The sequence below is a fragment of the Pristiophorus japonicus genome, unplaced genomic scaffold (assembly GCF_044704955.1).
Source record: "Pristiophorus japonicus isolate sPriJap1 unplaced genomic scaffold, sPriJap1.hap1 HAP1_SCAFFOLD_515, whole genome shotgun sequence".
In the NCBI taxonomy this organism is placed as follows: Eukaryota; Metazoa; Chordata; class Chondrichthyes; family Pristiophoridae; genus Pristiophorus; species Pristiophorus japonicus.
Window position 1 is genome coordinate 37,795 of NW_027254421.1, and position 25,965 is coordinate 63,759.

At 51.5% G+C, this 25,965-nt stretch overlaps 1 protein-coding gene across 1 annotated transcript in view; it reads right to left on the reverse strand.

Annotated features, from left to right (window-relative positions):
* Nucleotides 1–25,965, reverse strand: part of LOC139253817 (testis-specific serine/threonine-protein kinase 4-like) — a 57,172-nt gene that overhangs the window by 25,971 nt on the left and 5,236 nt on the right. Inside the window, exon 2 of the mRNA XM_070873579.1 lies at nt 3,854–4,193. Within this exon, the coding sequence (XP_070729680.1) occupies nt 3,854–4,193 (340 nt within the window). The remainder of the gene's footprint in view (nt 1–3,853; nt 4,194–25,965) is intronic.

Genomic DNA, 25,965 nt, shown 5'->3' on the forward strand with positions numbered 1-25,965 from the left:
GTAGAGGGAGCTTTACTTTGTATCTAAACCTGTGCTCTACCTGCCCTGGTTGTATTTAATGGACTCTGTAGAGGGAGCTTTACTCTGTATCCGACTCTTCCTGTACCAACCCTGGGAGTGTTTGATGGAACAGTGTAGGGGGAGCTTTACTCTGTATCTAACCCGTGCTGTACCTGCCCTGGGAGTGTTTGATGGGACAGTGTAGAGGGAGCTTTACTCTGTATCTAACCCGTGCTGTACCTGCCCAGGGAGTGTTTGATGGGACAGTGTAGAGGGAGCTTTACTCTGTATCTAAACTGCACAGTACCTGCCCTGGGAGTGTTTGATGGGAAGTGCAGAGGGAGCTTTACTCTGTATCTAACACCTTGCTGTCCCTGCCCTGTGAATGTTTGATGGACAGTGTAGAGGGAGCTTTACTCTGTATCTAACCCATGCTGTACCTGCCCTGGGAGTGTTTGATGGGACAGTGTAGAGAGAGCTTTACTCTGTATCTAACCCAGTGCTGTACCTGTCCTGGAAGTGTTTGATGGGACAGTGTAGAGGGAGCTTTACTGTGTTTCTAACCTGTGCTGTACCTGCCCTGGGAGTGTTTGATGGGACAGTGTTGAGGGAGCTTTACTGTGTTTCTAACCCGTGCTGTACCTGCCCTGGGAGTGTTTGATGGACAGTGTAGAGGGAGCTTTACTCTGTATCTAACCCCGTGCTCTACCTGCCCTGGGAGTGTTTGATGGGACAGTGTCGAGGGAGTTTTACTCTGTATCTAACCCGTGCTGTACCTGCCCTGGGAGTATTTGATGCGATACGTAGAGTTAGCTTTACTCTGTGTCTAACCTGCACTGTACCTGCCCTGGGAGTGTGTGATGGGACAGTGTGGAGGGAGCGTTACTCTGTGTCTAACCTGCACTGTACCTGCCCTGGGAGTGTTTGATGGGACAATGTAGAGGGAGCTTTACTCTGTATCTAACCCCCTGTACCTGCCCTGGGAGTGTGTGATGGGACAGTGTAGAGGGAGCGTTACTCTGTGTCTAACCCAGTGCTGTACCTGCCCTGGAAGTGTGTGATAGGACAGTGTAGAGGGAGCTTTACTCTGTATCTAACCCCCTGTACCTGCCCTGCAAGTGTGTGATGGGACAGTGTAGAGGGAGCTTTACTCTGTATCTAACCCGTGCTGTACCTGCCCTGGAAGTGTTTGATAGGACAGTGTAGAGGGAGCTTTACTGTGTTTCTAACCCGTGCTGTACCTGCCCTGGGAGTGTTTGATGGGACAGTGTTGAGGGAGCTTTACTGTGTTTCTAACCTGTGCTGTACCTGCCCTGGGAGTGTTTGATGGGACAGTGCAGAGGGAGCTTTACTTTGTATCTAACCCCGTGCTCTACCTGCCCTGGGAGTGTTTGATGGGACAGTGTAGAGGGAGTTTTACTCTGTATCTAACCCGTGCTGTACCTGCCCTGGGAGTATTTGATGCGATACGTCGAGTTAGCTTTACTCTGTGTCTAACCTGCACTGTACCTGCCCTGGGAGTGTTTGATGGGACAATGTAGAGGGAGCTTTACTCTGTGTCTAACCGGCACTGTACCTGCCCTGGGAGTGTTTGATGGGACAATGTAGAGGGAGCTTTACTCTGTATCTAACCCCCTGTACCTGCCCTGGGAGTGTGTGATGGGACAGTGTAGAGGGAGCGTTACTCTGTGTCTAACCCCCTGTATCTGCCCTGGGAGTGTGTGATGGGACAGTGTAGAGGGAGCTTTACTCTGTATCTAACCCCCTGTACCTGCCCTGCAAGTGTGTGATGGGACAGTGTAGAGGGAGCTTTACTCTGTATCTAACCCCCTGTACCTGCCCTGCAAGTGTGTGATGGGACAGTGTAGAGGGAGCTTTACTCTGTATCTAACCCGTGCTGTACCTGCCCTGCAAGTGTGTGATGGGACAGTGTAGAGGGAGCTTTACTCTGTATCTAACCCGTGCTGTACCTGCCCTGGAAGTGTTTGATAGGACAGTGTAGAGGGAGCTTTACTGTGTTTCTAACCCGTGCTGTACCTGCCCTGGGAGTGTTTGATAGGACAGTGTTGAGGGAGCTTTACTGTGTTTCTAACCTGTGCTGTACCTGCCCTGGGAGTGTTTGATTAGACAGTGCAGAGGGAGCTTTACTTTGTATCTAACCCCGTGCTCTATCTGCCCTGGGAGTATTTGATGCGATACGTCGAGTTAGCTTTACTCTGTGTCTAACCTGCACTGTACCTGCCCTGGGAGTGTTTGATGGGACAATGTAGAGGGAGCTTTACTCTGTGTCTAACCGGCACTGTACCTGCCCTGGGAGTGTTTGATGGGACAATGTAGAGGGAGCTTTACTCTGTATCTAACCCCCTGTACCTGCCCTGGGAGTGTGTGATGGGACAGTGTAGAGGGAGCGTTACTCTGTGTCTAACCCCCTGTATCTGCCCTGGGAGTGTGTGATAGGACAGTGTCGAGGGAGCTTTACTCTGTATCTAACCCCGTGTACCTGCCCTGGGAGTGTTTGATGGGACAGTGTAGAGGGAGCTTTACTCTGTATCTAACCCCCTGTACCTGCCCTGGGAGTGTGTGATGGGACAGTGTAGAGGGAGCGTTACTCTGTGTCTAACCCCGTTTACCTGCCCTGGGAGTGTTTGATGGGACAGTGTCGAGGGAGCTTTACTCTGTATCTAACCCCATGTACCTGCCCTGGGAGTGTTTGATGGGACAGTGTAGAGGGAGCTTTACTCTGTATCTAGCCCGTGCTGTACCTGCCCTAGGAGTGTTTGATGGGACAGTGTAGAGGGAGCTTTACTCTGTATCTAACCCCGTGCTGTACCTGCCCTGGGAGTGTGTGATGGGACAGTGTAGAGGGAGCTTTCCTCTGCATCTAACCCGTGCTGTACCTGCCCTGGGAGTGTTTGATGGGACAGTGTAGAGGGAGCTTTACTCTGCATCTAACCCTTGCTGTACCTGCCCTGGGAGTGTTTGATGGGACAGTGTGGAGGGTGCTTTCCTCTGTATCTAACCCCGTGTACCTGCCCTGGGAGTGTTTGATGGGACAGTGTAGAGGGAGCTTTACTCTATATCTAACCCCGTGCTGTACCTGCTCTGGGAGTGTGTGATGGGACAGTGTAGAGGGAGCGTTACTCTGTGTCTAACCCCCTGTACCTGCCCTGGGAGTGTGTGATAGGACAGTGTAGAGGGAGCTTTACTCTGTATCTAACCCCCTGTACCTGCCCTGGGGGTGTTTGATGGGACAGTGTAGAGGGAGCTTTACTCTGTATCTAACCCCGTGCTGTACCTGCTCTGGGAGTGTGTGATGGGACAGTGTAGAGGGAGCGTTACTCTGTGTCTAACCCCCTGTACCTGCCCTGGGGGTGTTTGATGTGACAGTGTAGAGGGAGCTTTACTCTGTATCTAACCCCCTGTACCTGCCCTGGGAGTGTGTGATGGGACAGTGTAGAGGGAACGTTACTCTGTGTCTAACCCCGTGCTGTACCTGCTCTGGGAGTGTGTGATGGGACAGTGTAGAGGGAGCGTTACTCTGTGTCTAACCCCCTGTACCTGCTCTGGGAGTGTTTGATGTGACAGTGTAGAGGGAGCTTTACTCTGTATCCAACCCCCTGTACCTGCCCTGGGGGTGTTTGATGGGACAGTGTAGAGGGAGCTTTACTCTGTATCTAACCCCGTGCTGCACCTGCCCTGGGAGTGTTTGATGGGACAGTGTAGAGGGAGCTTTACTCTGTATCTAACCCCGTGCTGTACCTGCCCTGGGAGTGTGTGATGGGACAGTGTAGAGGGAACGTTACTCTGTGTCTAAGCTAGGGAAAGACAGGAGGTCGGCATAGCGTTCCTTTACCTTACATTCGTCGGAGATGGACTTGTGTCGGCTGGTGAAGATGGGGCCTTTGATCATCTGTTTGAGGAGGCGGCGGAGGTTGGAGTCATCGAAGGGCAGCTTGCCGGCGGTCATGGTGTACAGGATAACGCCCATGCTCCAGACGTCGGACAGGAAAGGGTTGTAGGGGATGCCCTGGAGGACCTCGGGCGGCACATAGGCGTAACTCCCGCAGTACGTCTCGCTCAGCTGCACCTGCTTCACGTCCATGACGTCTGTGACGCCCACCTTGCAGAAGCCAAAGTCCGAGATCTTTATGTTGTCGTTGCTGTCCAGCAGGAGGTTCTCCAGCTTCAGGTCCCTGTCCGGGGCGGGAAGGGGGGAGTGTGAGGGGATAAAATGTGGTCACTAAAGTGGGAGACAGATACACCGATGGTCACCAGAAACATAGAAACTTAGAAAATAGGTGCAGGAGTAGGCCATTCGGCCCTTCGAGCCTGCACCACCATTCAATAAGATCATGGCTGATCATTCACCTCAGTACCCCTTTCCTGCTTTCTCTCCATACCCCTTGACCCGTTTAGCTACAAGGGCCATATCTAACTCCCTCTTGAATATATCCAATGAACTGGCCTCAACAACTCTCTGCGGTAGGGAATTCCACAGGTTAACAACTCTCTGAGTGAAGAAGTTTCTCCTCTTCAGTCCTAAATGGTTTACCCCTTAACCTTAGACGATGTCCCCTGGTTCTGGACTTCCCCAACATCGGGAACATTCTTCCCGCACCTAACCTGTCCAGTCCCGTCAGAATTTTATATGTTTCTAAGAGATCCCCTCTCATCCTTCTAAACTCCAGTGAATACAGGCCCAGTTGATCCAGTCTCTCCTCATGTGTCAGTCCAGCCATCCCGGGAATCAGTCTGGTGAACCTTCGCTGCACTCCCTCAATAGCAAGAACGTCCTTCCTCAGATTAGGAGACCAAAACTGAACACAATATTCCAGGTGAGGCCTCACCAAGGCCCTGTACAACTGCAGTAAGACCTCCCTGCTCCTATACTCAAATCCCTTAGCTATGAAGGCCAACATTTTATTTGCCCTCTTCACCGCCTGCTGTACCTGCATGCCAACTTTCAATGACTGATGTCCCATGACACCCAGGTCTCGTTGCACCTCCCCTTTTCCAAACCTGCCGCCATTCAGATAATATTCTGCCTTCGTGTTTTTGCCACCAAAGTGGATAACCTCACATTTATCCACATTATACGGCATCTGCCATGCATTTGCCCACTCACCTAACCTGTCCAAGTCACCCTGCAGCCTCTTAGCATCCTCCTCACAGCTCACACCGCCACCCAGTTTAGTGTCACCTGCAAACTTGGAGATATTACACTCAATTCCTTCATCTAAATCATTGATGTATATTGTAAATAGCTGGGGTCCCAGCACTGAACCCTGCGGCACCCCACTAGTCACTGCCTGCCATTCTGAAAATGACCCGTTAATCTCGACTCTCTGTTTCCTGTCTGCCAACCAGTTCTCTATCTACGTCAGTACATTACCCCCAATACCATGTGCTTTAACTTTGCACACCAATCTCTTGTGTGGGACCTTGTCAAAAGCCTTTTGAAAGTCCAAATACACCACATCCACTGGTTCTCCCTTGTCCACTCTACCAGTTACATCCTCAAAAAATTCCAGAAGATTTGTCAAGCATGATTTCCCTTTCATAAATCCATGTTGACTTGGACCGATCCTGTCACTGCTTTCCAAATGCGCTGCTATTTCATCTTTAATAATTGATTCCAACATTTTCCCCACTACTGATGTCAGGCTAACCGGTCTATAATTACCCGTTTTCTCTCTCCCTCATTTTTTTACAAGTTGTGTTACATTAGCTACCCTCCAGTCCATAGGAACTGATCTAGAGTTGATTGACTGTTGGAAAATGATCACCAATACATCCATTATTTCTAGGGCCACTTTCTTAAGTACTCTGGGATGCAGACTATCAGGCCCCGGTGATTTATCGGCCTTCAAACCCATCAATTTCCCAAACACAATTTCCCGCCTAATAAAGATTTCATTCAGTTCCTTCAGACCCTCCCTCCCCTAGTATTTCCGGAAGGTTATTTGTGTCTTTCTTCGTGAAGACAGAACCAAAGTATTTGTTCAATTGGTCTGCCATTTCTTTGTTCCCCATTATTGATTCACCTGATTTTGACTGCAAGGGACCTACGTTTGTCTTCACTAATCTTTTTCTCTTCACATATCTATAGAAGCTTTTGCAGTCAGTTTTTATGTTCCCAGCAAGCTCCATTTCATACTCTATTTTCCCCTTCCTAATTAAACCCTTTGTCCTCCTCTGCTGAATTCTAAATTTCTCCCAGTCCTCAGGTTTGTTGCTTTTTCTGGCCAATTTATATGCCCCTTCCTTGGATTTAACACTATCCTTAATTTCCCTTGTTAGCCACGGTTGAGCCACCTTCCCCGTTTTATTTTTACTCCAGACAGGGATGTACAATTCTTGAAGTTCATCCATGTGATCTTTAAATGTTTGCCATTGCCTATCCACCGTCAACCCTTTAAGTATCATTCGCCAGTCTATTCTAGCCAATTCACGACTCATACCATCGAAGTTACCTTTCCTTAAGTTCAGGACCCTAGTCTCTGAATTAACTGTGTCACTCTCCATCTTAATAAAGAATTTTACCATATTATGATCACTCTTCCCCAATGGGCCTCGCACAACAAGATTGCTAATTAGTCCCTTCTCATTACACATCACCCAGTCTCGGATTGCCAGCCCTCTAGTTGGTTCCTCGACATATTGGTCTAGAAAACCATCCCTAATACGCTCCAGGAAATTCTCCTCCACCGTATTGCTGCCAGTTTGGTTCGCCCAATCAAAATGTAGATTAAAGTCGCCCATGATAATTGCTGTACCTTTATTGCATGCATCCCTTATTTCTTGTTTGATGTGTCCCCAACCTCACTTCTACTGTTTGGTGGTCTGTACACAACTCCCACCAGCGTTTTCTGCCCTTTGTTATTCCGTAGCTCCACCCATACCGATTCCACATCATCCAAGCTAATGTCCTTCCTGACTATTGCATTAATTTCCTCTTTAACCAGCAACGCCACCCCACCTCCTTTTCCTTTCTGTCTATCCTTCCTGAATGTTGAATATCCCTGGATGTTGAGTTTTCAGCCTTGGTCACCCTGGAGCCATGTCTCCGTGATGCCAATCACATCGTATCCGTTAACTGCGATCTGCACAGTTAATTCGTCCATCTTATTCCGAATACTCCTCGCATTGAGGCACAGAGCCTTCAGGCTTGTCTTTTTAACACACTTTGCCCTTTTAGAATTTTGCTGCAATGTGACCCCTTTTGATTTTTGCCTTGGGTTTCTCTGCCCTCCACTTTTACTGAAAAGGATACAGATTTACAGGGCCTTGGTGAGACCGCACCTGGAGTTTTGTGTGCAGTTTTTGGTCTCCTTACTGAAGATTCTCCTTATTCTGAGACTATGTCCCCTAGTTTTAGTTTCCCCTATCGTCACCGAGGGGCAACATGTAGATGGGAGATAGGAGGGGGCCGAGGATAGATCCTGGGGGGACACCAGAGGTAACGGTGTGGGGGCGGGAAGAGAAGCTGTTGCAGGAGATTCTCGGGCTACGATGAGATGGATAAGAATGGAACCAGGCGAGCGCAGGCCCACCCAGCTGGACCATGGTGGAGAGGTGTTGGAGGAGGATAGAGTGGTCAACCGTGTCACAGTTTACCCTCGTTCCGCGTGGTTCCGATGCTCTTGCACCAGCCGAAACTCATCAGCTCCACTCCGTCCAGTCTCAGCTGGCCCACCGCTTTGCAGAAACACCTCCGTCGACGTGACCCCGAGCTTCCGGTCGCCTGTCACTTTAATTCTCCGCTCCCACTCACCCCCTGACCTCTCCGTCCTCGGCCTCCGACATTGTTCCAACGAAGCTCAACGCAAGCTCAAGGAACAGCAGCTCATCTTTCGTTTAGGCCCTTTACAGCCTTCTGTTGCCTGGGCAATTTCCGATCAGAACCACCGCTCCCATGATTCCGCTATTCCCATTTCCATCTCCTCCAAACCCATCTTTTCTTTCTTCACTTGTCCCACGACCATCTCCTTCTGAATCGCACCACCATCCCTTTTGTCATTTAATCCCTCCTGCCCTTCCACCCAATCACAGACCTTCCCTTCTGTTCTTTCCTCCAATCCCATTGCTTTCCCTGCCCCGACACTCGCTTAAAACCTGTTGCATCTCTGATCCTTTTCCAGTTCTGACGAAGGGGTCATCAGCCTGAAATGTTAACTCGGTTTAAACTCGAGGTGATCCAAAACTCGGCTGCCCCCGTGTCCTAACTCACACCGAGTCCCGCTCACCCATCACCCCCTGTGCTCACTGCCCCGTGTCCTAACTCGCACCGAGTCCCGCTCACCCATCACCCCCTGTGCTCACTGCCCCGTGTCCTAACTCGCACCAAGTCCCGCTCACCCATCACCCCCTGTGCTCACTGCTCCGTGTCCTAACTCGCACCGAGTCCCGCTCACCCATCACCCCCTGTGCTCACTGCCCCGTGTCCTAACTCGCACCGAGTCCCGCTCACCCATCACCCCCTGTGCTCACTGCCCCGTGTCCTAACTCGCACCAAGTCCCGCTCACCCATCACCCCCTGTGCTCACTGCTCCGTGTCCTAACTCGCACCGAGTCCCGCTCACCCATCACCCCCTGTGCTCACTGCTCCGTGTCCTAACTCGCACCGAGTCCCGCTCACCCATCGCCCCCTGTGCTCACTGCCCCGTGTCCTAACTCGCACCGAGTCCCGCTCACCCATCACCCCCTGTGCTCACTGCCGCGTGTCCTAACTCACACCGAGTCCCACTCACCCATCACCCCCTGTGCTCACTGCCCCGTGTCCTAACTCGCACTGAGTCCCGCTCACCCATCACCCCCTGTGCTCGCTGCCCCGTATCCTAACTCGCACCAAGTCCCGCTCACCCATCACCCCCTGTGCTCGCTGCCCCGTGTCCTAACTCGCACCAAGTCCCGCTCACCCATCACCCCCTCTGCCCTAACTCGCACCGAGTCCCGCTCACCCATCACCCCCTGTGCTCATTGCCCCGTGTCCTAACTCGCACCAAGTCCTGCTCACCCATCACCCCCTGTGCTCATTGCCCCGTGTCCTAACTCGCACCGAGTCCCACTCACCCATCACCCCCTGTGCTCGCTGACCTACATTGGCTCCCGGTTAAGCAACGTCTCGATTTCAAAATTCTCATCCTTGTTTACAAATCCCTCCATGGCCCTTGCCCCCTCCCTATCTCTGTAATCTCCTCCAGCCCCACAACTGACCATCCCTGATTATAATCGCTCCACCATCGGTGGCCGTGCCTTCTGTTGCCTGGGCCCCAAGCTCTGGAACTCCCTCCCTAAACCTCTCCGCCTCTCTACCTCTCTCTCCTCCTTCAAGTTGCTCCTTAAAACCTACCTCTGTGACCAAGCTTTTGGTCACCTGCGCTAATTTCGACTTAAGCGGCTCAGGGTCAAATTTATCTGTAGCACTCCTGTGAAGCGACTTGGGGTTGTTGCTATTGTGTTTGTTTCCCCCTTCACACCTGCTGAGTATTTCCAGCATTTTCTGTTTTAGAAACATAGAAACATAGAAAATAGGTGCAGGAGTAGGCCATCCGGGCCTTCGAGCCTGCACCACCATTCAACAAGATCATGGCTGATCATTCCCTCAGTACCCCTTTCCTGCTTTCTCTCCATACCCCTTGATCCCTTTAGCCGTAAGGGCCATATCTAACTCCCTCTCGAATATATCCAATGAACTGGCATCAACAATTCTCTGCGGCAGGGAATTCCACAGGTTAACAACTCTCTGAGTGGAGAAGTTCCTCCTCATCTCGGTCCTAAATGGCTTACTTACATCTTGGCATAGTCTGGAGATCAACTCCATGTACACACACACATACACACACACACACACACTCACACACAATAACACTGGACTCACATCATTTGTTTCAAGTTCAACAACAACAACTTGTATTTATATAGCGCCTTTAACGTAGTAAAATGTCCCAAGGCGCTTCACAGGAGTGTAATAAGACAAAACAAATACATTTGACAGCAAGCCACAGAAGAAGAAATTGGGGCAGATAGTCAAAGAGGTAGGTTTTAAGGAGCGTCTTAAAGGAGGAAAGAGAGGCAAAGAGGTTTAGGGAGAGAATTCCAGAGCTTGGGGCTAGTTGAAGGCACAGCCACCAATGATTGAGCAGTTATAGTCAGGGATGTTCAAGAGGGCAGAATTAGAGGAGTGCAGACATCTCGGGGGGGTTGTGAGGCTGAAGGAGATTACAGAGATAGGGAGGGGCGAGGGCCATGGAGGGATTTGTAAACAAGGTTGAGAATTTTGAAATCGAGGCGTTGCTTAACCAGGAGCCAATGTAGGTCGGCGAGCACAGGGGGTGATGGGTGAGCGGGACTCGGTGTGAGTTAGGACACGGGGCAGTGAGCACAGGGGGTGATGGGTGAGCGGGACTCGGTGTGAGTTAGGACACGGGGCAGTGAGCACAGGGGGGTGATGGGTGAGCGGGACTGGGTGCGAGTTAGGACACGGAGCAGTGAGCACAGGGGGGTGATGGGTGAGCGGGACTGGGTGCGAGTTAGGACACGGGTCAGCGAGCACAGAGGGTGATGGGTGAGTGGGACTTGGTGTGAGTTAGGACACGGGGCAGTGAGCACAGGGGGGTGATGGGTGAGCGGGACTGGGTGCGAGTTAGGACACGGAGCAGTGAGCACAGGGGGGTAATGGGTGAGCGGGACTTGGTGCGAGTTAGGACACGGGGCAGCGAGCACAGGGGGTGATGGGTGAGCGGGACTTGGTGCGAGTTAGGATACGGGGGCAGTGAGCACAGGGGATGATGGGTGAGCGGGACTGGGTGCGAGTTAGGACACGGGGGAGTGAGCACAGGGGGTGATGGGTGAGCGGGACTTGGTGCGAGTTAGGACACGGGGCAGTGAGCACAGGGGGTGATGGGTGAGCGGGACTTGGTGCGAGTTAGGACACGGGGCAGTGAGCACAGGGGGTGATGGGTGAGCGGGACTTGGTGCGAGTTAGGACACGGGGCAGCGAGCACAGGGGGTGATGGGTGAGCGGGACTTGGTGCGAGTTAGGACACGGGGCAGCGAGCACAGGGGGTGATGGGTGAGCGGGACTCGGTGCGAGTTAGGACACGGGTCAGTGAGCACAGGGGGTGATGGGTGAGCGGGACTTGGTGCGAGTTAGGACACGGGGCAGCGAGCACAGGGGGTGATGGGTGAGCGGGACTTGGTGCGAGTTAGGACACGGGGGCAGTGAGCACAGGGGGTGATGGGTGAGCGGGACTGGGTGCGAGTTAGGACACGGGGCAGTGAGCACAGGGGGTGATGGGTGAGCGGGACTTGGTGCGAGTTAGGACACGGGGCAGTGAGCACAGGGGGTGATGGGTGAGCGGGACTTGGTGCGAGTTAGGACACGGGGCAGCGAGCACAGGGGGTGATGGGTGAGCGGGACTGGGTGCGAGTTAGGACACGGGGGCAGTGAGCACAGGGGGTGATGGGTGAGCGGGACTGGGTGCGAGTTAGGACACGGGGCAGTGAGCACAGGGGGTGATGGGTGAGCGGGACTCGGTGCGAGTTAGGACACGGGGGCAGCGAGCACAGGGGGTGATGGGTGAGTGGGACTCGGTGCGAGTTAGGACACGGGGCAGCGAGCACAGGGGGTGATGGGTGAGCGGGACTGGGTGCGAGTTAGGACACGGGGCAGTGAGCACAGGGGGTGATGGGTGAGCGGGACTGGGTGCGAGCTAGGACACGGGGCAGCGAGCACAGGGGGTGATGGGTGAGCGGGACTGGGTACAAGTTAAGACACGGGCTGCCGAGTTTTGGATGACCTCAAGTTTACGTAAGGTAGAATCCGAGAAGCCAGCCTGAAGTGCGTTGGACTAGTCAAGTCGAGAGGTAACAAAAGGCATGGATGAGGGTTTCAGCAGCAGATGAATTTAATTCTCTTACACAGGCTACTGTGTTCGTCACTGCCTGCGATTCAATCCAACCTCGCTATCACCAATGTAATTAATTCGTTGTTAATAGTTAGCGATAATAAGGCCGTCTCAAAGTTAACGAGGTATTGTACATGACCTGATTGGCTGCACTCTGTCCAGCTTCCACAGTCCAACAGTGAACGGGACTATCGAACAAAAGCCAGGAGCCAAAATCAACAATTACTCAGACTGATCCAGTGCCCGTTAACCCAGTAAAAATATCCCCAAGGCACGCCACAGCAGTGTAAATGAGATCAAATTTGACACCGAGCCACATAGGGAGAGATGTTGTGGGAGCGCTGTGCACGGTTCTGGTCTCTATATTACAAAAAGGATTACACAGGATATAACGGCACAGAAACAGGCCATTGGGCCCAACCAGTCCATGCCGGTTCCACTCGAGCCTCCTCCCGTCTTTCCTTGTCTAAATCTATCAGCATAACCCTCTATTCCCTTCTCCTCCAATGCTTGAGTAGCCTCCCCTTAAATGCATCGATACATAAGAACATAAGAATTAGGAACAGGAGTAGGCCATCTAGCCCCCTCGAGCCTGCTCCGCCATTCAACAAGATCGTGGCTGATCTGGCCGTGGACTCAGCTCCACTTACCCGCCCGCTCCCCGTAACCCTTAATTCCCTTATTGGTTAAAAATCTATCTATCTGTGACTTGAATACATTCAATGAGCTAGCCTCAACTGCTTCCCTGGGCAGAGAATTCCACAGATTCACAACCCTCTGGGAGAAGAAATTCCTTCTCAACTCGGTTTTAAATTGTCTCCCCCGTATTTTGAGGCTGTGCCCCCTAGTTCTAGTCTCCCCGACCAGTGGAAACAACCTCTCTGCCTCTATCTTGTCTATCCCTTTCATTATTTTAAATGTTTCTATAAGATCACCCCTCATCCTTCTGAACTCCAACGAGTAAAGACCCGGTCTACTCAATGTATCATCATAAGGTAACCCCCCTCATCTCCGGAATCAGCCTAGTGAATCGTCTCTGTACCCCCTCCAAAGCTGGTATATCTTTCCTTAAGTAAGGTGACCAAAACTGCACGCAGTACTCCAGGTGCGGCCTCACCAATACCCTGTACAGTTGCAGCAGGACCTCCCTGCTTTTGTACTCCATCCCTCTCGCAATGAAGGCCAACATTCCATTCACCTTCCTGATTACCTGCTGCACCTGCAAACTAACTTTTGGGGATTCATGCACAAGGACTCAAAAGAGTTTCACTCAAAAGAGTTTCATGCACAAGGACCCCCAGGTCCCTCTGCACCACAGCATGTTGTAATTTCTCCCCATTCAAATAATATTCCCTTTTACTGTTTTTTTTTCCAAGGTGGATGACCTCACACTTTCCGACATTGTATTCCATCTGCCAAACCTTAGTCCATTCACTTAACCTATCTAAATCTCTTTGCAGCCTCTCTGTGTCCTCTACACAACCCGCTTTCCCACTAATCTTTGTGCCATCTGCAAATTTTGTTACACTACACTCTGTCCCCTCTTCCAGGTCATCTATGTATATTGTAAACAGTTGTGGTCCCAGCACCGATCCCTGTGGCACATCACTAACCACCGATTTCCAACCCGAAAAGGACCCATTTATCCCGACTCTCTGCTTTCTGTTAGCCAGCCAATTCTCGATCCATGCTAATACATTTCCTCTGACTCCGTGTACCTTTATCTTCTGCAGTAACCTTTTGTGTGGCACCTTATCGAATGCCTTTTGGAAATCTAAATACACCACATCCATCGGTACACCTCTATCCACCATGCTCGTTATATCCTCAAAGAATTCCAGTAAATTAGTTAAACATGATTTCCTCTTCATGAATCCATGCTGCGTCTGCTTGATTACACTATTCCTATCTAGATGTCCCGCTATTTCTTCCTTAATGATAGCTTCAAGCATTTTCCCCACTACAGATGTTAAACTAACCGGCCTATAGTTACCTGCCTTTTGTCTGCCCCCTTTTTTAAACAGAGGCGTTACATTAGCTGCTTTCCAATCCGCTGGTACCTCCCCAGAGTCCAGAGAATTTTGGTAGATTATAACGAATGCATCTGCTATAACTTCCGCCATCTCTTTTAATACCCTGGGATGCATTTCATCAGGACCAGGGGACTTGTCTCCTTTGAGTCCCATTAGCCTGTCCAGCACTACCCCCCTAGTGATAGTGATTATCTCAAGGTCCTCCCTTCCCACATTCCCGTGACCAGCAATTTTTGGCATGATTTTTGTGTCTTCCACTGTGAAGACCGAAGCAAAACAATTGTTTAAGGTCTCAGCCATTTCCACATTTCCCATTATTAAATCCCGCTTTTCATCTTCTAAGGGACCAACATTTAATTTAGTCACTCTTTTCTATTTTATATATCGGTAAAAGCTTTTACTATCTGTTTTTATGTTTTGCGCAAGCTTACTTTCGTAATCTATCTTTCCTTTCTTTATTGCTTTCTTAGACATTTTTTGCTGTCGTTTAAAATTTTCCCAATCTTCTAGTTTCCCACTAACCTTGGCCACTTTATACGCATTGGTTTTTAATTTGATACTCTCCTTTATTTCCTTGGTTATCCACGGCTGGTTATCCCTTCTCTTACCGCCCTTCTTTTTCACTGGAATATATTTTTGTTGAGCACTATGAAAGAGCTCCTTAAAAGTCCTCCACTGTTCCTCAATTGTGCCACCGTTTAGTCTGTGTTCCCAGTCTACTTTAGCCAACTCTGCCCTCATCCCACTGTAGTCCCCTTTGTGTAAGCATAGTACGCTCGTTTGAGACACTACTTCCTCATCCTCAATCTGTATTACAAATTCAACCATACTGTGATCACTCATTCCGAGAAGATCTTTTACTAGGAGATTGTTTATTATTCCTGTCTCATTACACAGGACCAAATCTAAGATAGCTTGCTCCCTTGTAGGTTCTGTAACATACTGTTCTAAGAAACAATCCCGTATGCATTCTATAAATTCCTCCTCAAGGCTACCCCGTGTGATTTGATTTGACCAATCGATATGAACATTTTGTTCATTCGAGCCAATATCGTCTCTCACAACTGCCCTGATATCATTCTTTATTAACTGAGCTACCCCACCTCCTTTCCCTTCTTGTCTATCTTTCCGAATTGTCAGATACCCCTGTATGTTTAATTCCCAGTCTTGGCCACCCTGCAACCACATTTCTGTAATGGCCACCAAATCATACCCATTTGTAATGATTTGTGCCGTCAACTCATTTACCTTATTTCGAATGCTGCGTGCGTTTAGGTAGAGTGTTTTAATGCTGGTTTTAAACCATGATTTTTAGTTTTGACCCCTCCTGCAGCCCCTTTATATTCATACATATTGTCCCTTCCTATCACCTAGTGGTTTACACTTACCCCAGTGCTACTCTGCTCTGTTGCCTCCTGCCTTTTGCATTCTTCCTTGGGGTCCTGTTCATCTGCACTCTCACCCACTCTAACTAGCTCAGAGCCCTCTCCTGGGTTCCGAATACTCCTCGCATTGAGGCACCGAGCTTTCAGGCTTGCCTTTTTATTACACTTTGACCCTTTAGAATTTTGCTGTACAGTAGCCCTTTTTATTTTTTGCCTTGGGTTTCTCTGCCCTCCACTTTTACTCATCTCCTTTCTGTCTTTTGCTTCTGTCTCTATTTTGTTTCCCTCTGACTCCCTGCATTGGTTCCCATCCCCCTGCCATATTAGTTTAACTCCTCCCCAACAGCACTAGCAAACACTGCCCCTAGGGCATTAGTTCCGGTCCTGCCCAGGTGCAGACGGTCCGGTTTGTACTGGTCCCACCTCCCCCCAGAACCGGTTCCAATGCCCCAGGAATTTGAATCCCTCTCTGCTGCACCACTGCTCAAGCCACGTATTCATCTGAGCTATCCTGCGATTCCTACTCTGACTAGCACGTGGTAGCAATGCTGAGATTACTACTTTTGAGGTCCTACTTTTTAATTTAGCTCCTAGCTCCTTAAATTTGTCTCATAGGACTTCATCCCTTTTTTTTAACCTATATCGTTGGTACCAATATGTACCACGACAACTGGCTGTTCTCCCTCCCTTTTCAGAATGTCCAGCACCCGCTCCAAGACATCCTTGACCCTTGCACCAGGGAGGCAACATACCATCCTGGAGTCTCGGTTGCGGCCGCAGAAATGCCTATCTATTCCCCTTACAATTGAATCCCCTATCACTATCGCTCTCCCGCTCTTTTTCCTGCCCTCCTGTGCAGCAGAGCCAGCCACGGTGCCATGAACTTGGCTGCTGCTGCCCTCTCCTGATGAGTCATCCCCCTCAACAGTACTCAAAGCAGTGTATCTGTTTTGCAGGGGGATGACCGCAGGGGACCCCTGCACTACCTTCCTTGCACTGCTCTTCCTGCCGGTCTTCCATTCCCTATCTGGCTGTGGACCCTTCACCTGCGGTAAGACCAACTCGCTACACGTGCTACATGTGATACTATTTGCCTCAACCCCTCCCTGTGGCAGCGAGTTCCACATTCTCACCACTCTCGGGTAAAGAGGTTTCTCCTGAATTCCCGATTGGATTAGTTGGTGACCATCTTATATGCTGGCCTCTAGAGTGGAAATGTTCTCTCTGTATCCACTCTATCAAAACCTTTCATCATTTTAAAGGCCTCGATTAGGTCACCCCTCAGCCTTTTTTCAAGAGTAAAGAGACCCAGCAAGTGATCAGGAAGGCAAATGGAATGTTGGCCTTTATTGCAAGGGGGATGGAGTATAAAAGCAGAGAAGTCCTGCTACAATTGTACAGGGTATTGGTGAGGCCACACCTGGACAGTTTTGGTCGTATTTAAGGAGGGATATATTTGCATTGGAGGCTGTTCAGAGAAGGTTCACTCGGTTGATTCCGGAGATGAGGGGGTTGACTTATGAGGAAAGGTTGAGTAGGTTGGGCCTCTACTCATTGGAGTTCAGAAGAGTGAGAGGTGATCTTATCGAAACATATAATGAGGGGGCTCGACAAGGTGGATGCAGAGAGGATATTTCCACTCATAGAGGAAACTAGAACTAGGGGGCATAGTCTCAGAATAAGGGGCCGCCCATTTAAAACTGAGATGAGGAGGAATTTCTTCTCTCAGAGGGTTGTAAATCTGTGGAATTCGCTGCCCCAGAGGCCTGTGGAGGCTGGGTCATTGAATATATTTAAGGTGGAGATAGACAGATTTTTGAACGATAAGGGAGTAAAGGATTATGGGGAACGGGCAGGGAAGTGCAGCTGAGTCCATGATTAGATCAGCCATGATCTTATTAAATGGCGGAGCAGGCTCGAGGGGCCAAATGGCCTGTTTCTGATGTTCTTATGTTCAGCCTGTTCATCTTTTCCTGATAGGTACACCCTCGCATTTCTGGTATCATCCTTGTAAATCTTCTCTGCACCCCCTCCAGTGCCTCTATATCCATTTTATAATATGGCGACCAGAACTGTACACAGTACTGTAAGTGTGGTCTAACCAAGGTTTGATACAGGTTTAGCATAACTCCCCTACTTCTCAATTCCATACCTCTAGAAATAAACCCTACTTCCTGGTTTGCTTTTTTATGCCTTGCTAACCTGTGTCGCAACGTTTCGCGATTTGTGTATTTGTACTCCCGAGATCCCTTTGCTCCTCTACCCTACCTAGACTTGCACCCTCCAAGAATTAAGTGACCTCCCTATTCTTCCTACCAAAATGCAATACCTCACATTTATCTGTGTTGAACTTCATTTGCCAATCTGGGCTCTGGCAAGGTTGCGGAAGAGGTTTACTAGAATGATGCCGGAACTATTAGGAAAGATCGGGACTGGCCGAGGGATGACCTGATGCGGGTGGGGGGTTTAAGATTATGAAGGGATTCGATAGGGTGGACGTAGAGATGATGTTTCCACGAGTGGACAAGACCTGTTCTTGGGGCCATACATATAAGGCAGTCACTAACAAATCCAATGGGGAATTCAGGAGAAACTACTTTACCCAGAGAGCGGTGAGAATGTGGAACTCGCTGCCACAGGGAGGGGTTGAGGCGAATAGTATCGATGCATTTAAGGGGAAGCTGGATAAACACATGAGGGAGAAAGGCATAGAAAGAAGACTTGCATTTATATAGCACCTTTCACGACCACCAGACGACTCAAAGCGTTTTACAGCCAATGAAGTACTTTTGGAGTGTGGTCACTGTTGTAATGTGTGGGAAACACGGCAGCCAATTTGTGCACAGCAAGCTCCCACACACAGCAATGTGATAATGACCAGATAATCTGTTTTTGTGATGTTGATTGAGGGATAAATATTGGCCCCAGGACACCGGGGATAACACCCCCTGCTCTTCTTCCAAATAGTGCCGTAGGATCTTTTACATCCACCTGAGTGAGCAGACGGGGCCTCGGTTTAACGTCTCATCCAAAAGACGGCACCTCCGACAGTGCGGCACTCCCTCAGCACTGCACTGGGAGTGTCAGCCTAGGTTTATGTGCTCAAGTCCCTGGAGTGGGTCTTGAACCCACAACCTTAAGGGAAGGAGGGAAGGGAGGGAGGGGAGGGAGGAAGGAAGGGAGAGAGGGAAGGGAGGGAAGGAAGGAAGGAGGGAGGGAAGGGAGGGAAGGAAGGAGGGAGGGAGGGAAGGGAGGGAAGGAAGGAAGGAGGGAGGGAAGGAAGGAGGGAGGAAAGGAAGGAGGGAGGGAGGGAGGGAAGGGAGGGAAGGAAGGAGGGAGGGAGGGAAGGAAGGAGGGAGGGAGGGAAGGGAGGGAAGGAAGGAGGGAGGGAGGAAAGGAAGGAGGGAGGGAGGGAAGGAAGGAGGGAGGGAGGGAGGAAGGAAGGGAGGGAGGGAGGGAAGGAAGGAGGGACGGAAGGAGGGAAGGAAGGATGGGAAGGGAGGGAGGGAGGGAGGGAAGGGAGAGAGGGAAGGGAGGGAAGGAAGGAAGGAGGGAGGGAAGGGAGGGAAGGAAGGAGGAAGGGAGGGAAGGGAAGGGAGGGAAGGAAGGAAAGAGGGAGGGAAGGGAGGGAAGGAAGGGGGGAGGGAGGGAAGGAAGGAGGGAGGGAGGGAAGGGAAGGGGGGAAGGAAGGAGGGAGGGAGGGAGGAAGGGAGGGAGGAAGGGACGGAAGGAGGGATGAAGGGTGGGAAAGGAGGGAGGGAGGGAGGGAAGGGAGGGAGGGAAGGGAGGGAATGGAGGAAGGAGGGAGGGAAGGGAGGGAGGGAATGGAGGGAAGGAAGGGAGGGAGGGAGGGGAAGGAGGAAGGGAAGGGAGGGAGGTAGGAAGGGAGGAAAGGGAGGGAAGGAGGGAGGGAAGGGAGGGAATGGAGGGAAGGAAGGGAAGGGAGGGAAGGAGGGAGGGAGGTAGGGAAGGGAGGGAGAAAGGGAGGGAGGGAGGGAGGTAGGTAGAGAAGGAGGGAGGGAGGTAGGGAAGGGAGGGAGAAAGGGAGGGAGGGAGGGAAGAAGGGAGGGATGGAGGGAAGAAAGGGAAGGGAAGGGAGGTAGGGAAGGGAAGGGAGAAAGGGAGGGAGGGAGGGAGGAGGAAAGGAGGGAGGGAAGGGAGGGATCCTTGGTAGGTAGAGAAGGAGGGAGGGAAGTTTGGAGTGTAGTCACTGTAGTGATATGTTGAAAGGGTAAGATGAAGAGGGGAGTGGGGCACTAACAGCGGTTATGGACCAGATGGGCCGAATGGCCTGTTTCTGTGCTGTAAATATGCTGTAACACTTTGAAAGTGGGGCTGGATGTCGGCCAAGCCGTGTGGAGACACAGGGGGCGAGGCAGGGCGATAGTGAGTGGTGGGAGGGGGTTGGCGAGACCCGAGCCCAGCAGGGTCGGGCGGGAGAGGGGGAGGTGAGGATGGGTGGAGACTGGGGGGGTGGGGGGGGTGGTTACTGCCCGGAACAAGGCACCAACCACGTGCCATGATGGACCCCCCCTTTGGAGAAGGCAGGGGTGGGGGGAGGCCCAGAGGGGCATCACTGCGGCCTTTGTTCAAGGGGTGAATTCAGGCCCGGGACAGCAGCAGGGGAATTGAAGGCAGCGGTGTGGCGACGGGTTGGGATGGGGATGGGGTTAGGGCAGGCAAAGCACATCAACCGGCCTTTAAGGGAGTTAAACGTCACGGGAGCGATTGTCAGACAAAACCTGACTCCGAGCTTCGGGAAGAGATGGGCCGGACGTGGTGAAAAGAGACAGGGGCGGATTTCCGGCGCCTCTCCGGCTCCGTTTTTCTCCCCGGGGAGGGCGGGAACGGCGGGGGGGTCAGCCTCCAGCGCCCCGCGGCGATCCTCGGGGTCAGGTTTAGCGACCCTTGCCCGACCCGTCCGGCCCCGCAGCGCCCCCTCCCCCCCCCCCCCCCCCACCGCGGTGAACCCCGGGGAAATCAGGGCGGGACAACCATCCCGACAGCGGAGAGCTCAGTAACGCCCTCCTCAGGTCAGTGCCATTGTTTTTTTCTGTTAATTACTTTTGTGATTTGTGGTTGGGGCGGTGTGGCCAATGTACTGGGGATGTTTTTCTGGGGTTTTAGGTTCCCCCGCCTCAGCCCCCAGACCCCACCCCCGCTCCCCGTCCGTCTCTCGGAGCGCTCCCGGCCCCGGCTCTTACCTCGGCAGTTTCCCATCCTAACGCCCCGAGAGGGAGTGTACAAACCCCCTCCCTTAGCGCTGCGCCCCCTTGACTCAGGGCCCACTTACTCACTGAGGCGCAGACCGTTCCCGGGCGCTAAATTTAACCCCCCCCCCCCCAATGGCCCCCGGCCGCCATTACCGCCCCGCAATCAGCAAAGCCGAAAATCCGGCCCATAGGTTTTAAGGAACGTCTTAAAGGAGGAAAGAGAGGCGGAGAGGTTTAGGGAGGGAGTTCCAGAGCTTGGGGCCCAGGCAACAGAAGGCACGGCCACCGATGGTGGAGCGATTATAATCAGGGATGGTCAAGGGGGCAGAATTAGAGGGGCGCAGACATCTTGGGGGGTTGTGGGGCTGGAGGGGGTTACAGAAATAGGGAGGGGCGAGGGCCTTGGAGGGATTTGTAAACAAGGATGAGAATTTTAAAACTGAGGCCTTGCCGGACCGGAAGCCAATGTAGGTCAGCGAGCACAGGGGGTGATGGGTGAGTGGGACTGGGTGCGAGTTAGGACACGGGGCAGTGAGCACAGGGGGTGATGGGTGAGCGGGACTCGGTGCAAGTTAAGACACGGGGCAGTGAGCACAGGGGGTGATGGGTGAGCGGGACTTGGTGCGAGTTAGGACACGGGGCAGTGAGCACAGGGGGTGATGGGTGAGCGGGACTTGGTGCGAGTTAGGACACGGGGCAGTGAGCACAGGGGTTGATGGGTGAGCGGGACTTGGTGCGAGTTAGGACACGGGGCAGTGAGCACAGGGGGTGATGGGTGAGCGGGACTTGGTGTGAGTTAGGACACGGGGCAGTGAGCACAGGGGTTGATGGGTGAGCGGGACTTGGTGCGAGTTAGGACACGGGGCAGTGAGCACAGCGGGTGATGGGTGAGCGGGACTTGGTGCGAGTTAGGACACGGGGCAGTGAGCACAGGGGGTGATGGGTGAGCGGGACTTGGTGCGAGTTAGGACACGGGGCAGTGAGCACAGGGGGTGATGGGTGAGCGGGACTTGGTGCGAGTTAGGACACGGGGCAGTGAGCACAGCGGGTGATGGGTGAGCGGGACTTGGTGCGAGTTAGGACACGGGGCAGTGAGCACAGGGGGTGATGGGTGAGCGGGACTCGGTGTGAGTTAGGACACGGGGCAGCCGAGTTTTGGATCACCTCCAGTTTACGTCGGGTAGAATGTGGGAAGCCAGCCAGGAGTGCATTGGAATAATCAAGTCTAGAGGTAACAAAGGCATGGGCGAGGGTTTCAGCAGCGGATGAGCTGAGGCAGAGGGCGGAGACGGGCGATGTTACAGAGGTGGAATCAGGTGGTTTTAGTTATACTGTGGATATACGTACGAGGAGTTGTGTACATTGGTACGGGAGCACCTCAAACCAGACAATGGCATCATCATCATCTCGATACAGGTTTTATACACACGTTCAATCAGAGGGCCAGAGCGCGGCGTAATTCGTTGCTGACCTGAGACGTCTAGCGGGACCACGCAAGTTCGGGACGGTGTTGGCAGTCATGCTGCGGGACTTCTTTGTTATCGGTATCAACCACGAGGTGATCCTGTGCAAACTTCTGGCGGTGAAGGAGTTGGATTTAAAAAGGGCCATCCAGATCATTCAATCATGTATGACGACGGACAGGAGTCTAAAGCAAATATCGGTGAAGAACCGAACCTCGGCAAATACTGTAAATGCGATTGATTCGGCGTTCGGCAGAACGGCCCATGGCAGGGCCTATCCGGCTGCGTTCGCGAAACCTGTGGCTGCCCAAAGTCCGCCAGTGGGAATGTATCCGACTTCTCCGTGTTGGGGTTGTGGGGGAAATCACCGGCACCAGCAGTGCCGATTTAAGCAATATAGTTGCAAAGGCTGTCTGAGGGTGGGACATCTCCAGCGCAAGTGTCCGCAGATGAGCAAGCGTGCTGCAACACACCACGTGGAGGATGAGAGTCAGACTAGCGCGGATCCGGATACGCAATCCGAGATGCGAGAGGAGGCAGTGTATGGACTGTACTCTTTCATAACCAAGAGTAAACCAATTTTGATTAACGTGAAGTTTAATGGGATACTGGTATCGATGGAACTGGACATAGGGGCGAGTCAATCGATCATGAACGAGAGGGCATTTAATAAGCTGTGAGATACGAAGACTGTGAGGCCCAGGCTGAGACCTGTTAGTGCCAAGCTGCGCACGTACACCAAAGAACTGATAAAGGTGATTGGCAAATTAATGTGTCATATAACGATGCGGTTCACGAGTTACCGCTGTGGATTGTTCCAGGCAATGGTCCAACACTGCTCGGCAGGAGCTGGTTGGAGAAAATCAGATGCGACTGGAACGACATAAAGGCGTTGTCGTCGGAGGAAGATACATGTGCCCAAGTGTTGAGCAAGTTCCCCTCGCTGTTCGAACCGGGTATCAGCAACTTCACGGGAGCCAAAGTGCAGATCCACGTGGTCTCAGATACAAGACCCGTCCATCATAAAGCTCGGGCAGTTCCGTATATGATGAGGGAGAAGGTCGAAATCGAACTGGACAGACTCCAGCGTGAAGGGATCATATCACCGGTTGAATTTAATGAAAGGGCCAGCCCCATTGTTCCTGTGCTGAAAAGTGATGGCACAGTCAGAATCTGTGGAGACTACAAGGCTACAATCAACAGGGCTTCGAAACAAGATCAGTACCCGTTACCGAAGGCTGATGACTTGTTTGCGATGCTAGCCGGAGGGAAGTAGTTCACAAAACTGGACTTGACGTCGGCCTATATGACGCAGGAGTTGGTCGAGACGTCGAAGAGACTTACGTGCATTAACACGCACAAAGGACTGTTTATTTACCACAGGTGCCCGTTTGGAATTCGCTCGGCTGCAGTAATATTCCAGAGGAATATGGAAAGTCGACTGAAGTCCGTTCCCAGAACCGTCATGTTCAAAGAAGACATCCTGATCACCGGTCGTCACTCCACTGAACAACCTGGAAGAGGTTCTACTGCGTTTGGACAGAGTGGGACTCGGACTTAAACGCTCGAAGTGCATCTTCATGGCACCGGAGGTTGAATTCCTCGGGAGGAAAATCGCCGCTGATGGCATCAGACCCACTGACGTGAAAACCAAGACCATCAAGAATGCACCCAAGCTGCAGAACGTGACGGAGCTGCATTCGTTCCTGGGTCTACTCAACTACTTTGGTAACTTCCTACCTAAATTGAGCAGCAAGACAGAGCTTTCGAGAAATCCACCAATCTGCTTTGCTCGAACAAGCTGCTGGTACATTATGACCCATGTAAACGTTTAGTTTTGGCCTGTGACGCATCGTCATATGGAATTGGTTGCATGTTACAACAAGCTCATGAGTCGGGGAAACTTCAACCTGTCTAAAGCAGAAAGAGCCTACAGTATGGTAGAAAAAGAAGCTTTAGCGTGTGTGTATGGTGTTAAAAAGATGCATCAATACCTGTTCGGTCTGAGGTTCGAATTAGAGACTGATCACAAGCCGCTCATTTTGTTGTTTTCTGAGAGCAAAGGTATCAATACCAACGCTTCATCCCGCATCCAAAGGTGGGCGCTGACATTATCTGCCTATGATTATGTCATTCGCCACAGACCTGGCACAGAGAATTGTGCCGATGCTTTGAGCCGGTTGCCATTGCCCACACCGGAGGTGGAAACGCCACAACCGGCAGATTTAATGTTAATCGTGGATGCTTTCGAGAGTGAAGGAACCCCTGTCACGGCTCAACAAGTTAAGACCTGGACCAGCCAGGACCCGATGTTATTGGTGGTAAAGGGTTGCATCCTCAAAGGGGATTGGTCTTCCATACCTAAGCAAATGTGCGAGGAGGCCAAAGCGTACATTCGTCGCAAGGACGAACTGTCTATTCAAGCAGATTGCATATTGTGGGGCAATCGAGTTGTAATGCCTAAGAAAGGGAGAGAGAAGTTTGTGCGTGAGTTACACAGCACACACCCTGGTATAGTGATGATGAAGGCCATCGCCAGGTCCCACGTATGGTGGCCAGGAATTGATTCTGAGCTGGAAGCATGCGTGCATCAGTACAACACCTGCATGCAGTTCAGCAAAGTACCAGCGGAATCGCCGCTGAGTCTGTGGTCATGGTCATCCAAACCTTGGTCCAGGATCCATGTAGATTTTGCAGGTCCCTTCCTGGGCAAGATGTTTTTAGTGGTGGTGGACGCTTATTTGAAGTGGTTAGAATTCATAATCATGTCATCCAGTACGTCCACGGCAACCATAGAGAATCTCAATGTCATGTTCGCGACACATGGTCTGCCTGACATAGTGGTGAGTGACAATGGGTCGTGCTTCACCAGTCAGGAGTTTCAGGAGTTTGTAAAACTTAACGGCATAAAACATGTAAGGTCAGCACCGTTCAAGCCTGCGTCCAACGGGCAACCTGAACGTGCAGTACAAATTATCAGGCAAAGCATGAGGAGAGTAACCCAAGGGTCACTGCAGACCCGCTTGTCCTGCATACTGCTGAGTTACAGGACAAGACCCCACACACTCACAGGGGTCTCGCCTGCTGAACTCAAGATGAAAAGAGGTCTTAAGACCAAGTTATCGCTTGTATACCTGGAGTTAAGTAAATCATGTTGAATACAGAAGACAGAGTTAACAAGGGGACCACGATCGTGCAACTGTGCCACGCGAGATTTCTGTGAATGATCCTGTATATGTGTTGAATTATGGTCAGGGTCCCAAATGGATCGCTGGTAGGGTCATGGCCAAGGAGGGCAACAGAGTATTTGTTATTAAGCTCAAGAACGGGCAAACTTGCAGGAAACACATGGATCAGACAAAGCTGAGGCACACAGACGAGCCAGAGCAGTCGAACGAAGAAACCGTCGACGACCAACCAACCTACCAGCAGCCTTCAGTGGGTTCAAGGGTCATCAGTGAACCCGGAATTTCCATCACGGACTTGTTCAATAAAAATGGACTTGCAATTCCTGACATGACCACTGCCACCCCCAACAAGTCAGCCATCCAGCCACCAGCCACAACAGACCCCGCACACGCACCCAAGGCCGGAATCAACCCGGGAGCGTAAAGCACCGGACCGTCTCAACCTGTGAAAGACTGCGATAAGATCTCAGAGGAGGGTATTGTCATGTATGTACATGCTGTTTGTAGCCACCGGATGGCGTCATTGTTGGAGGCCACTGAGCAGCACGCACATGGTGCTGCTCTGGTATAAAAGGCCAGCCATTGTGTGAGTCAGGCACTTTGGGCCGTAATAAAGCAGAGCCAAGGGTGTACCTTGTTCAGTTAAACAGTACTCAGTGTGTACCGTTAGTGCAAACATAACAGAGACAGGGAGAGAGACAGAGAGCGAGAGAGAGAGACAGAGAGAGAGAGAGAGAGAGAGCGACAGAGAGACAGAGAGAGAGAGAGACAGAG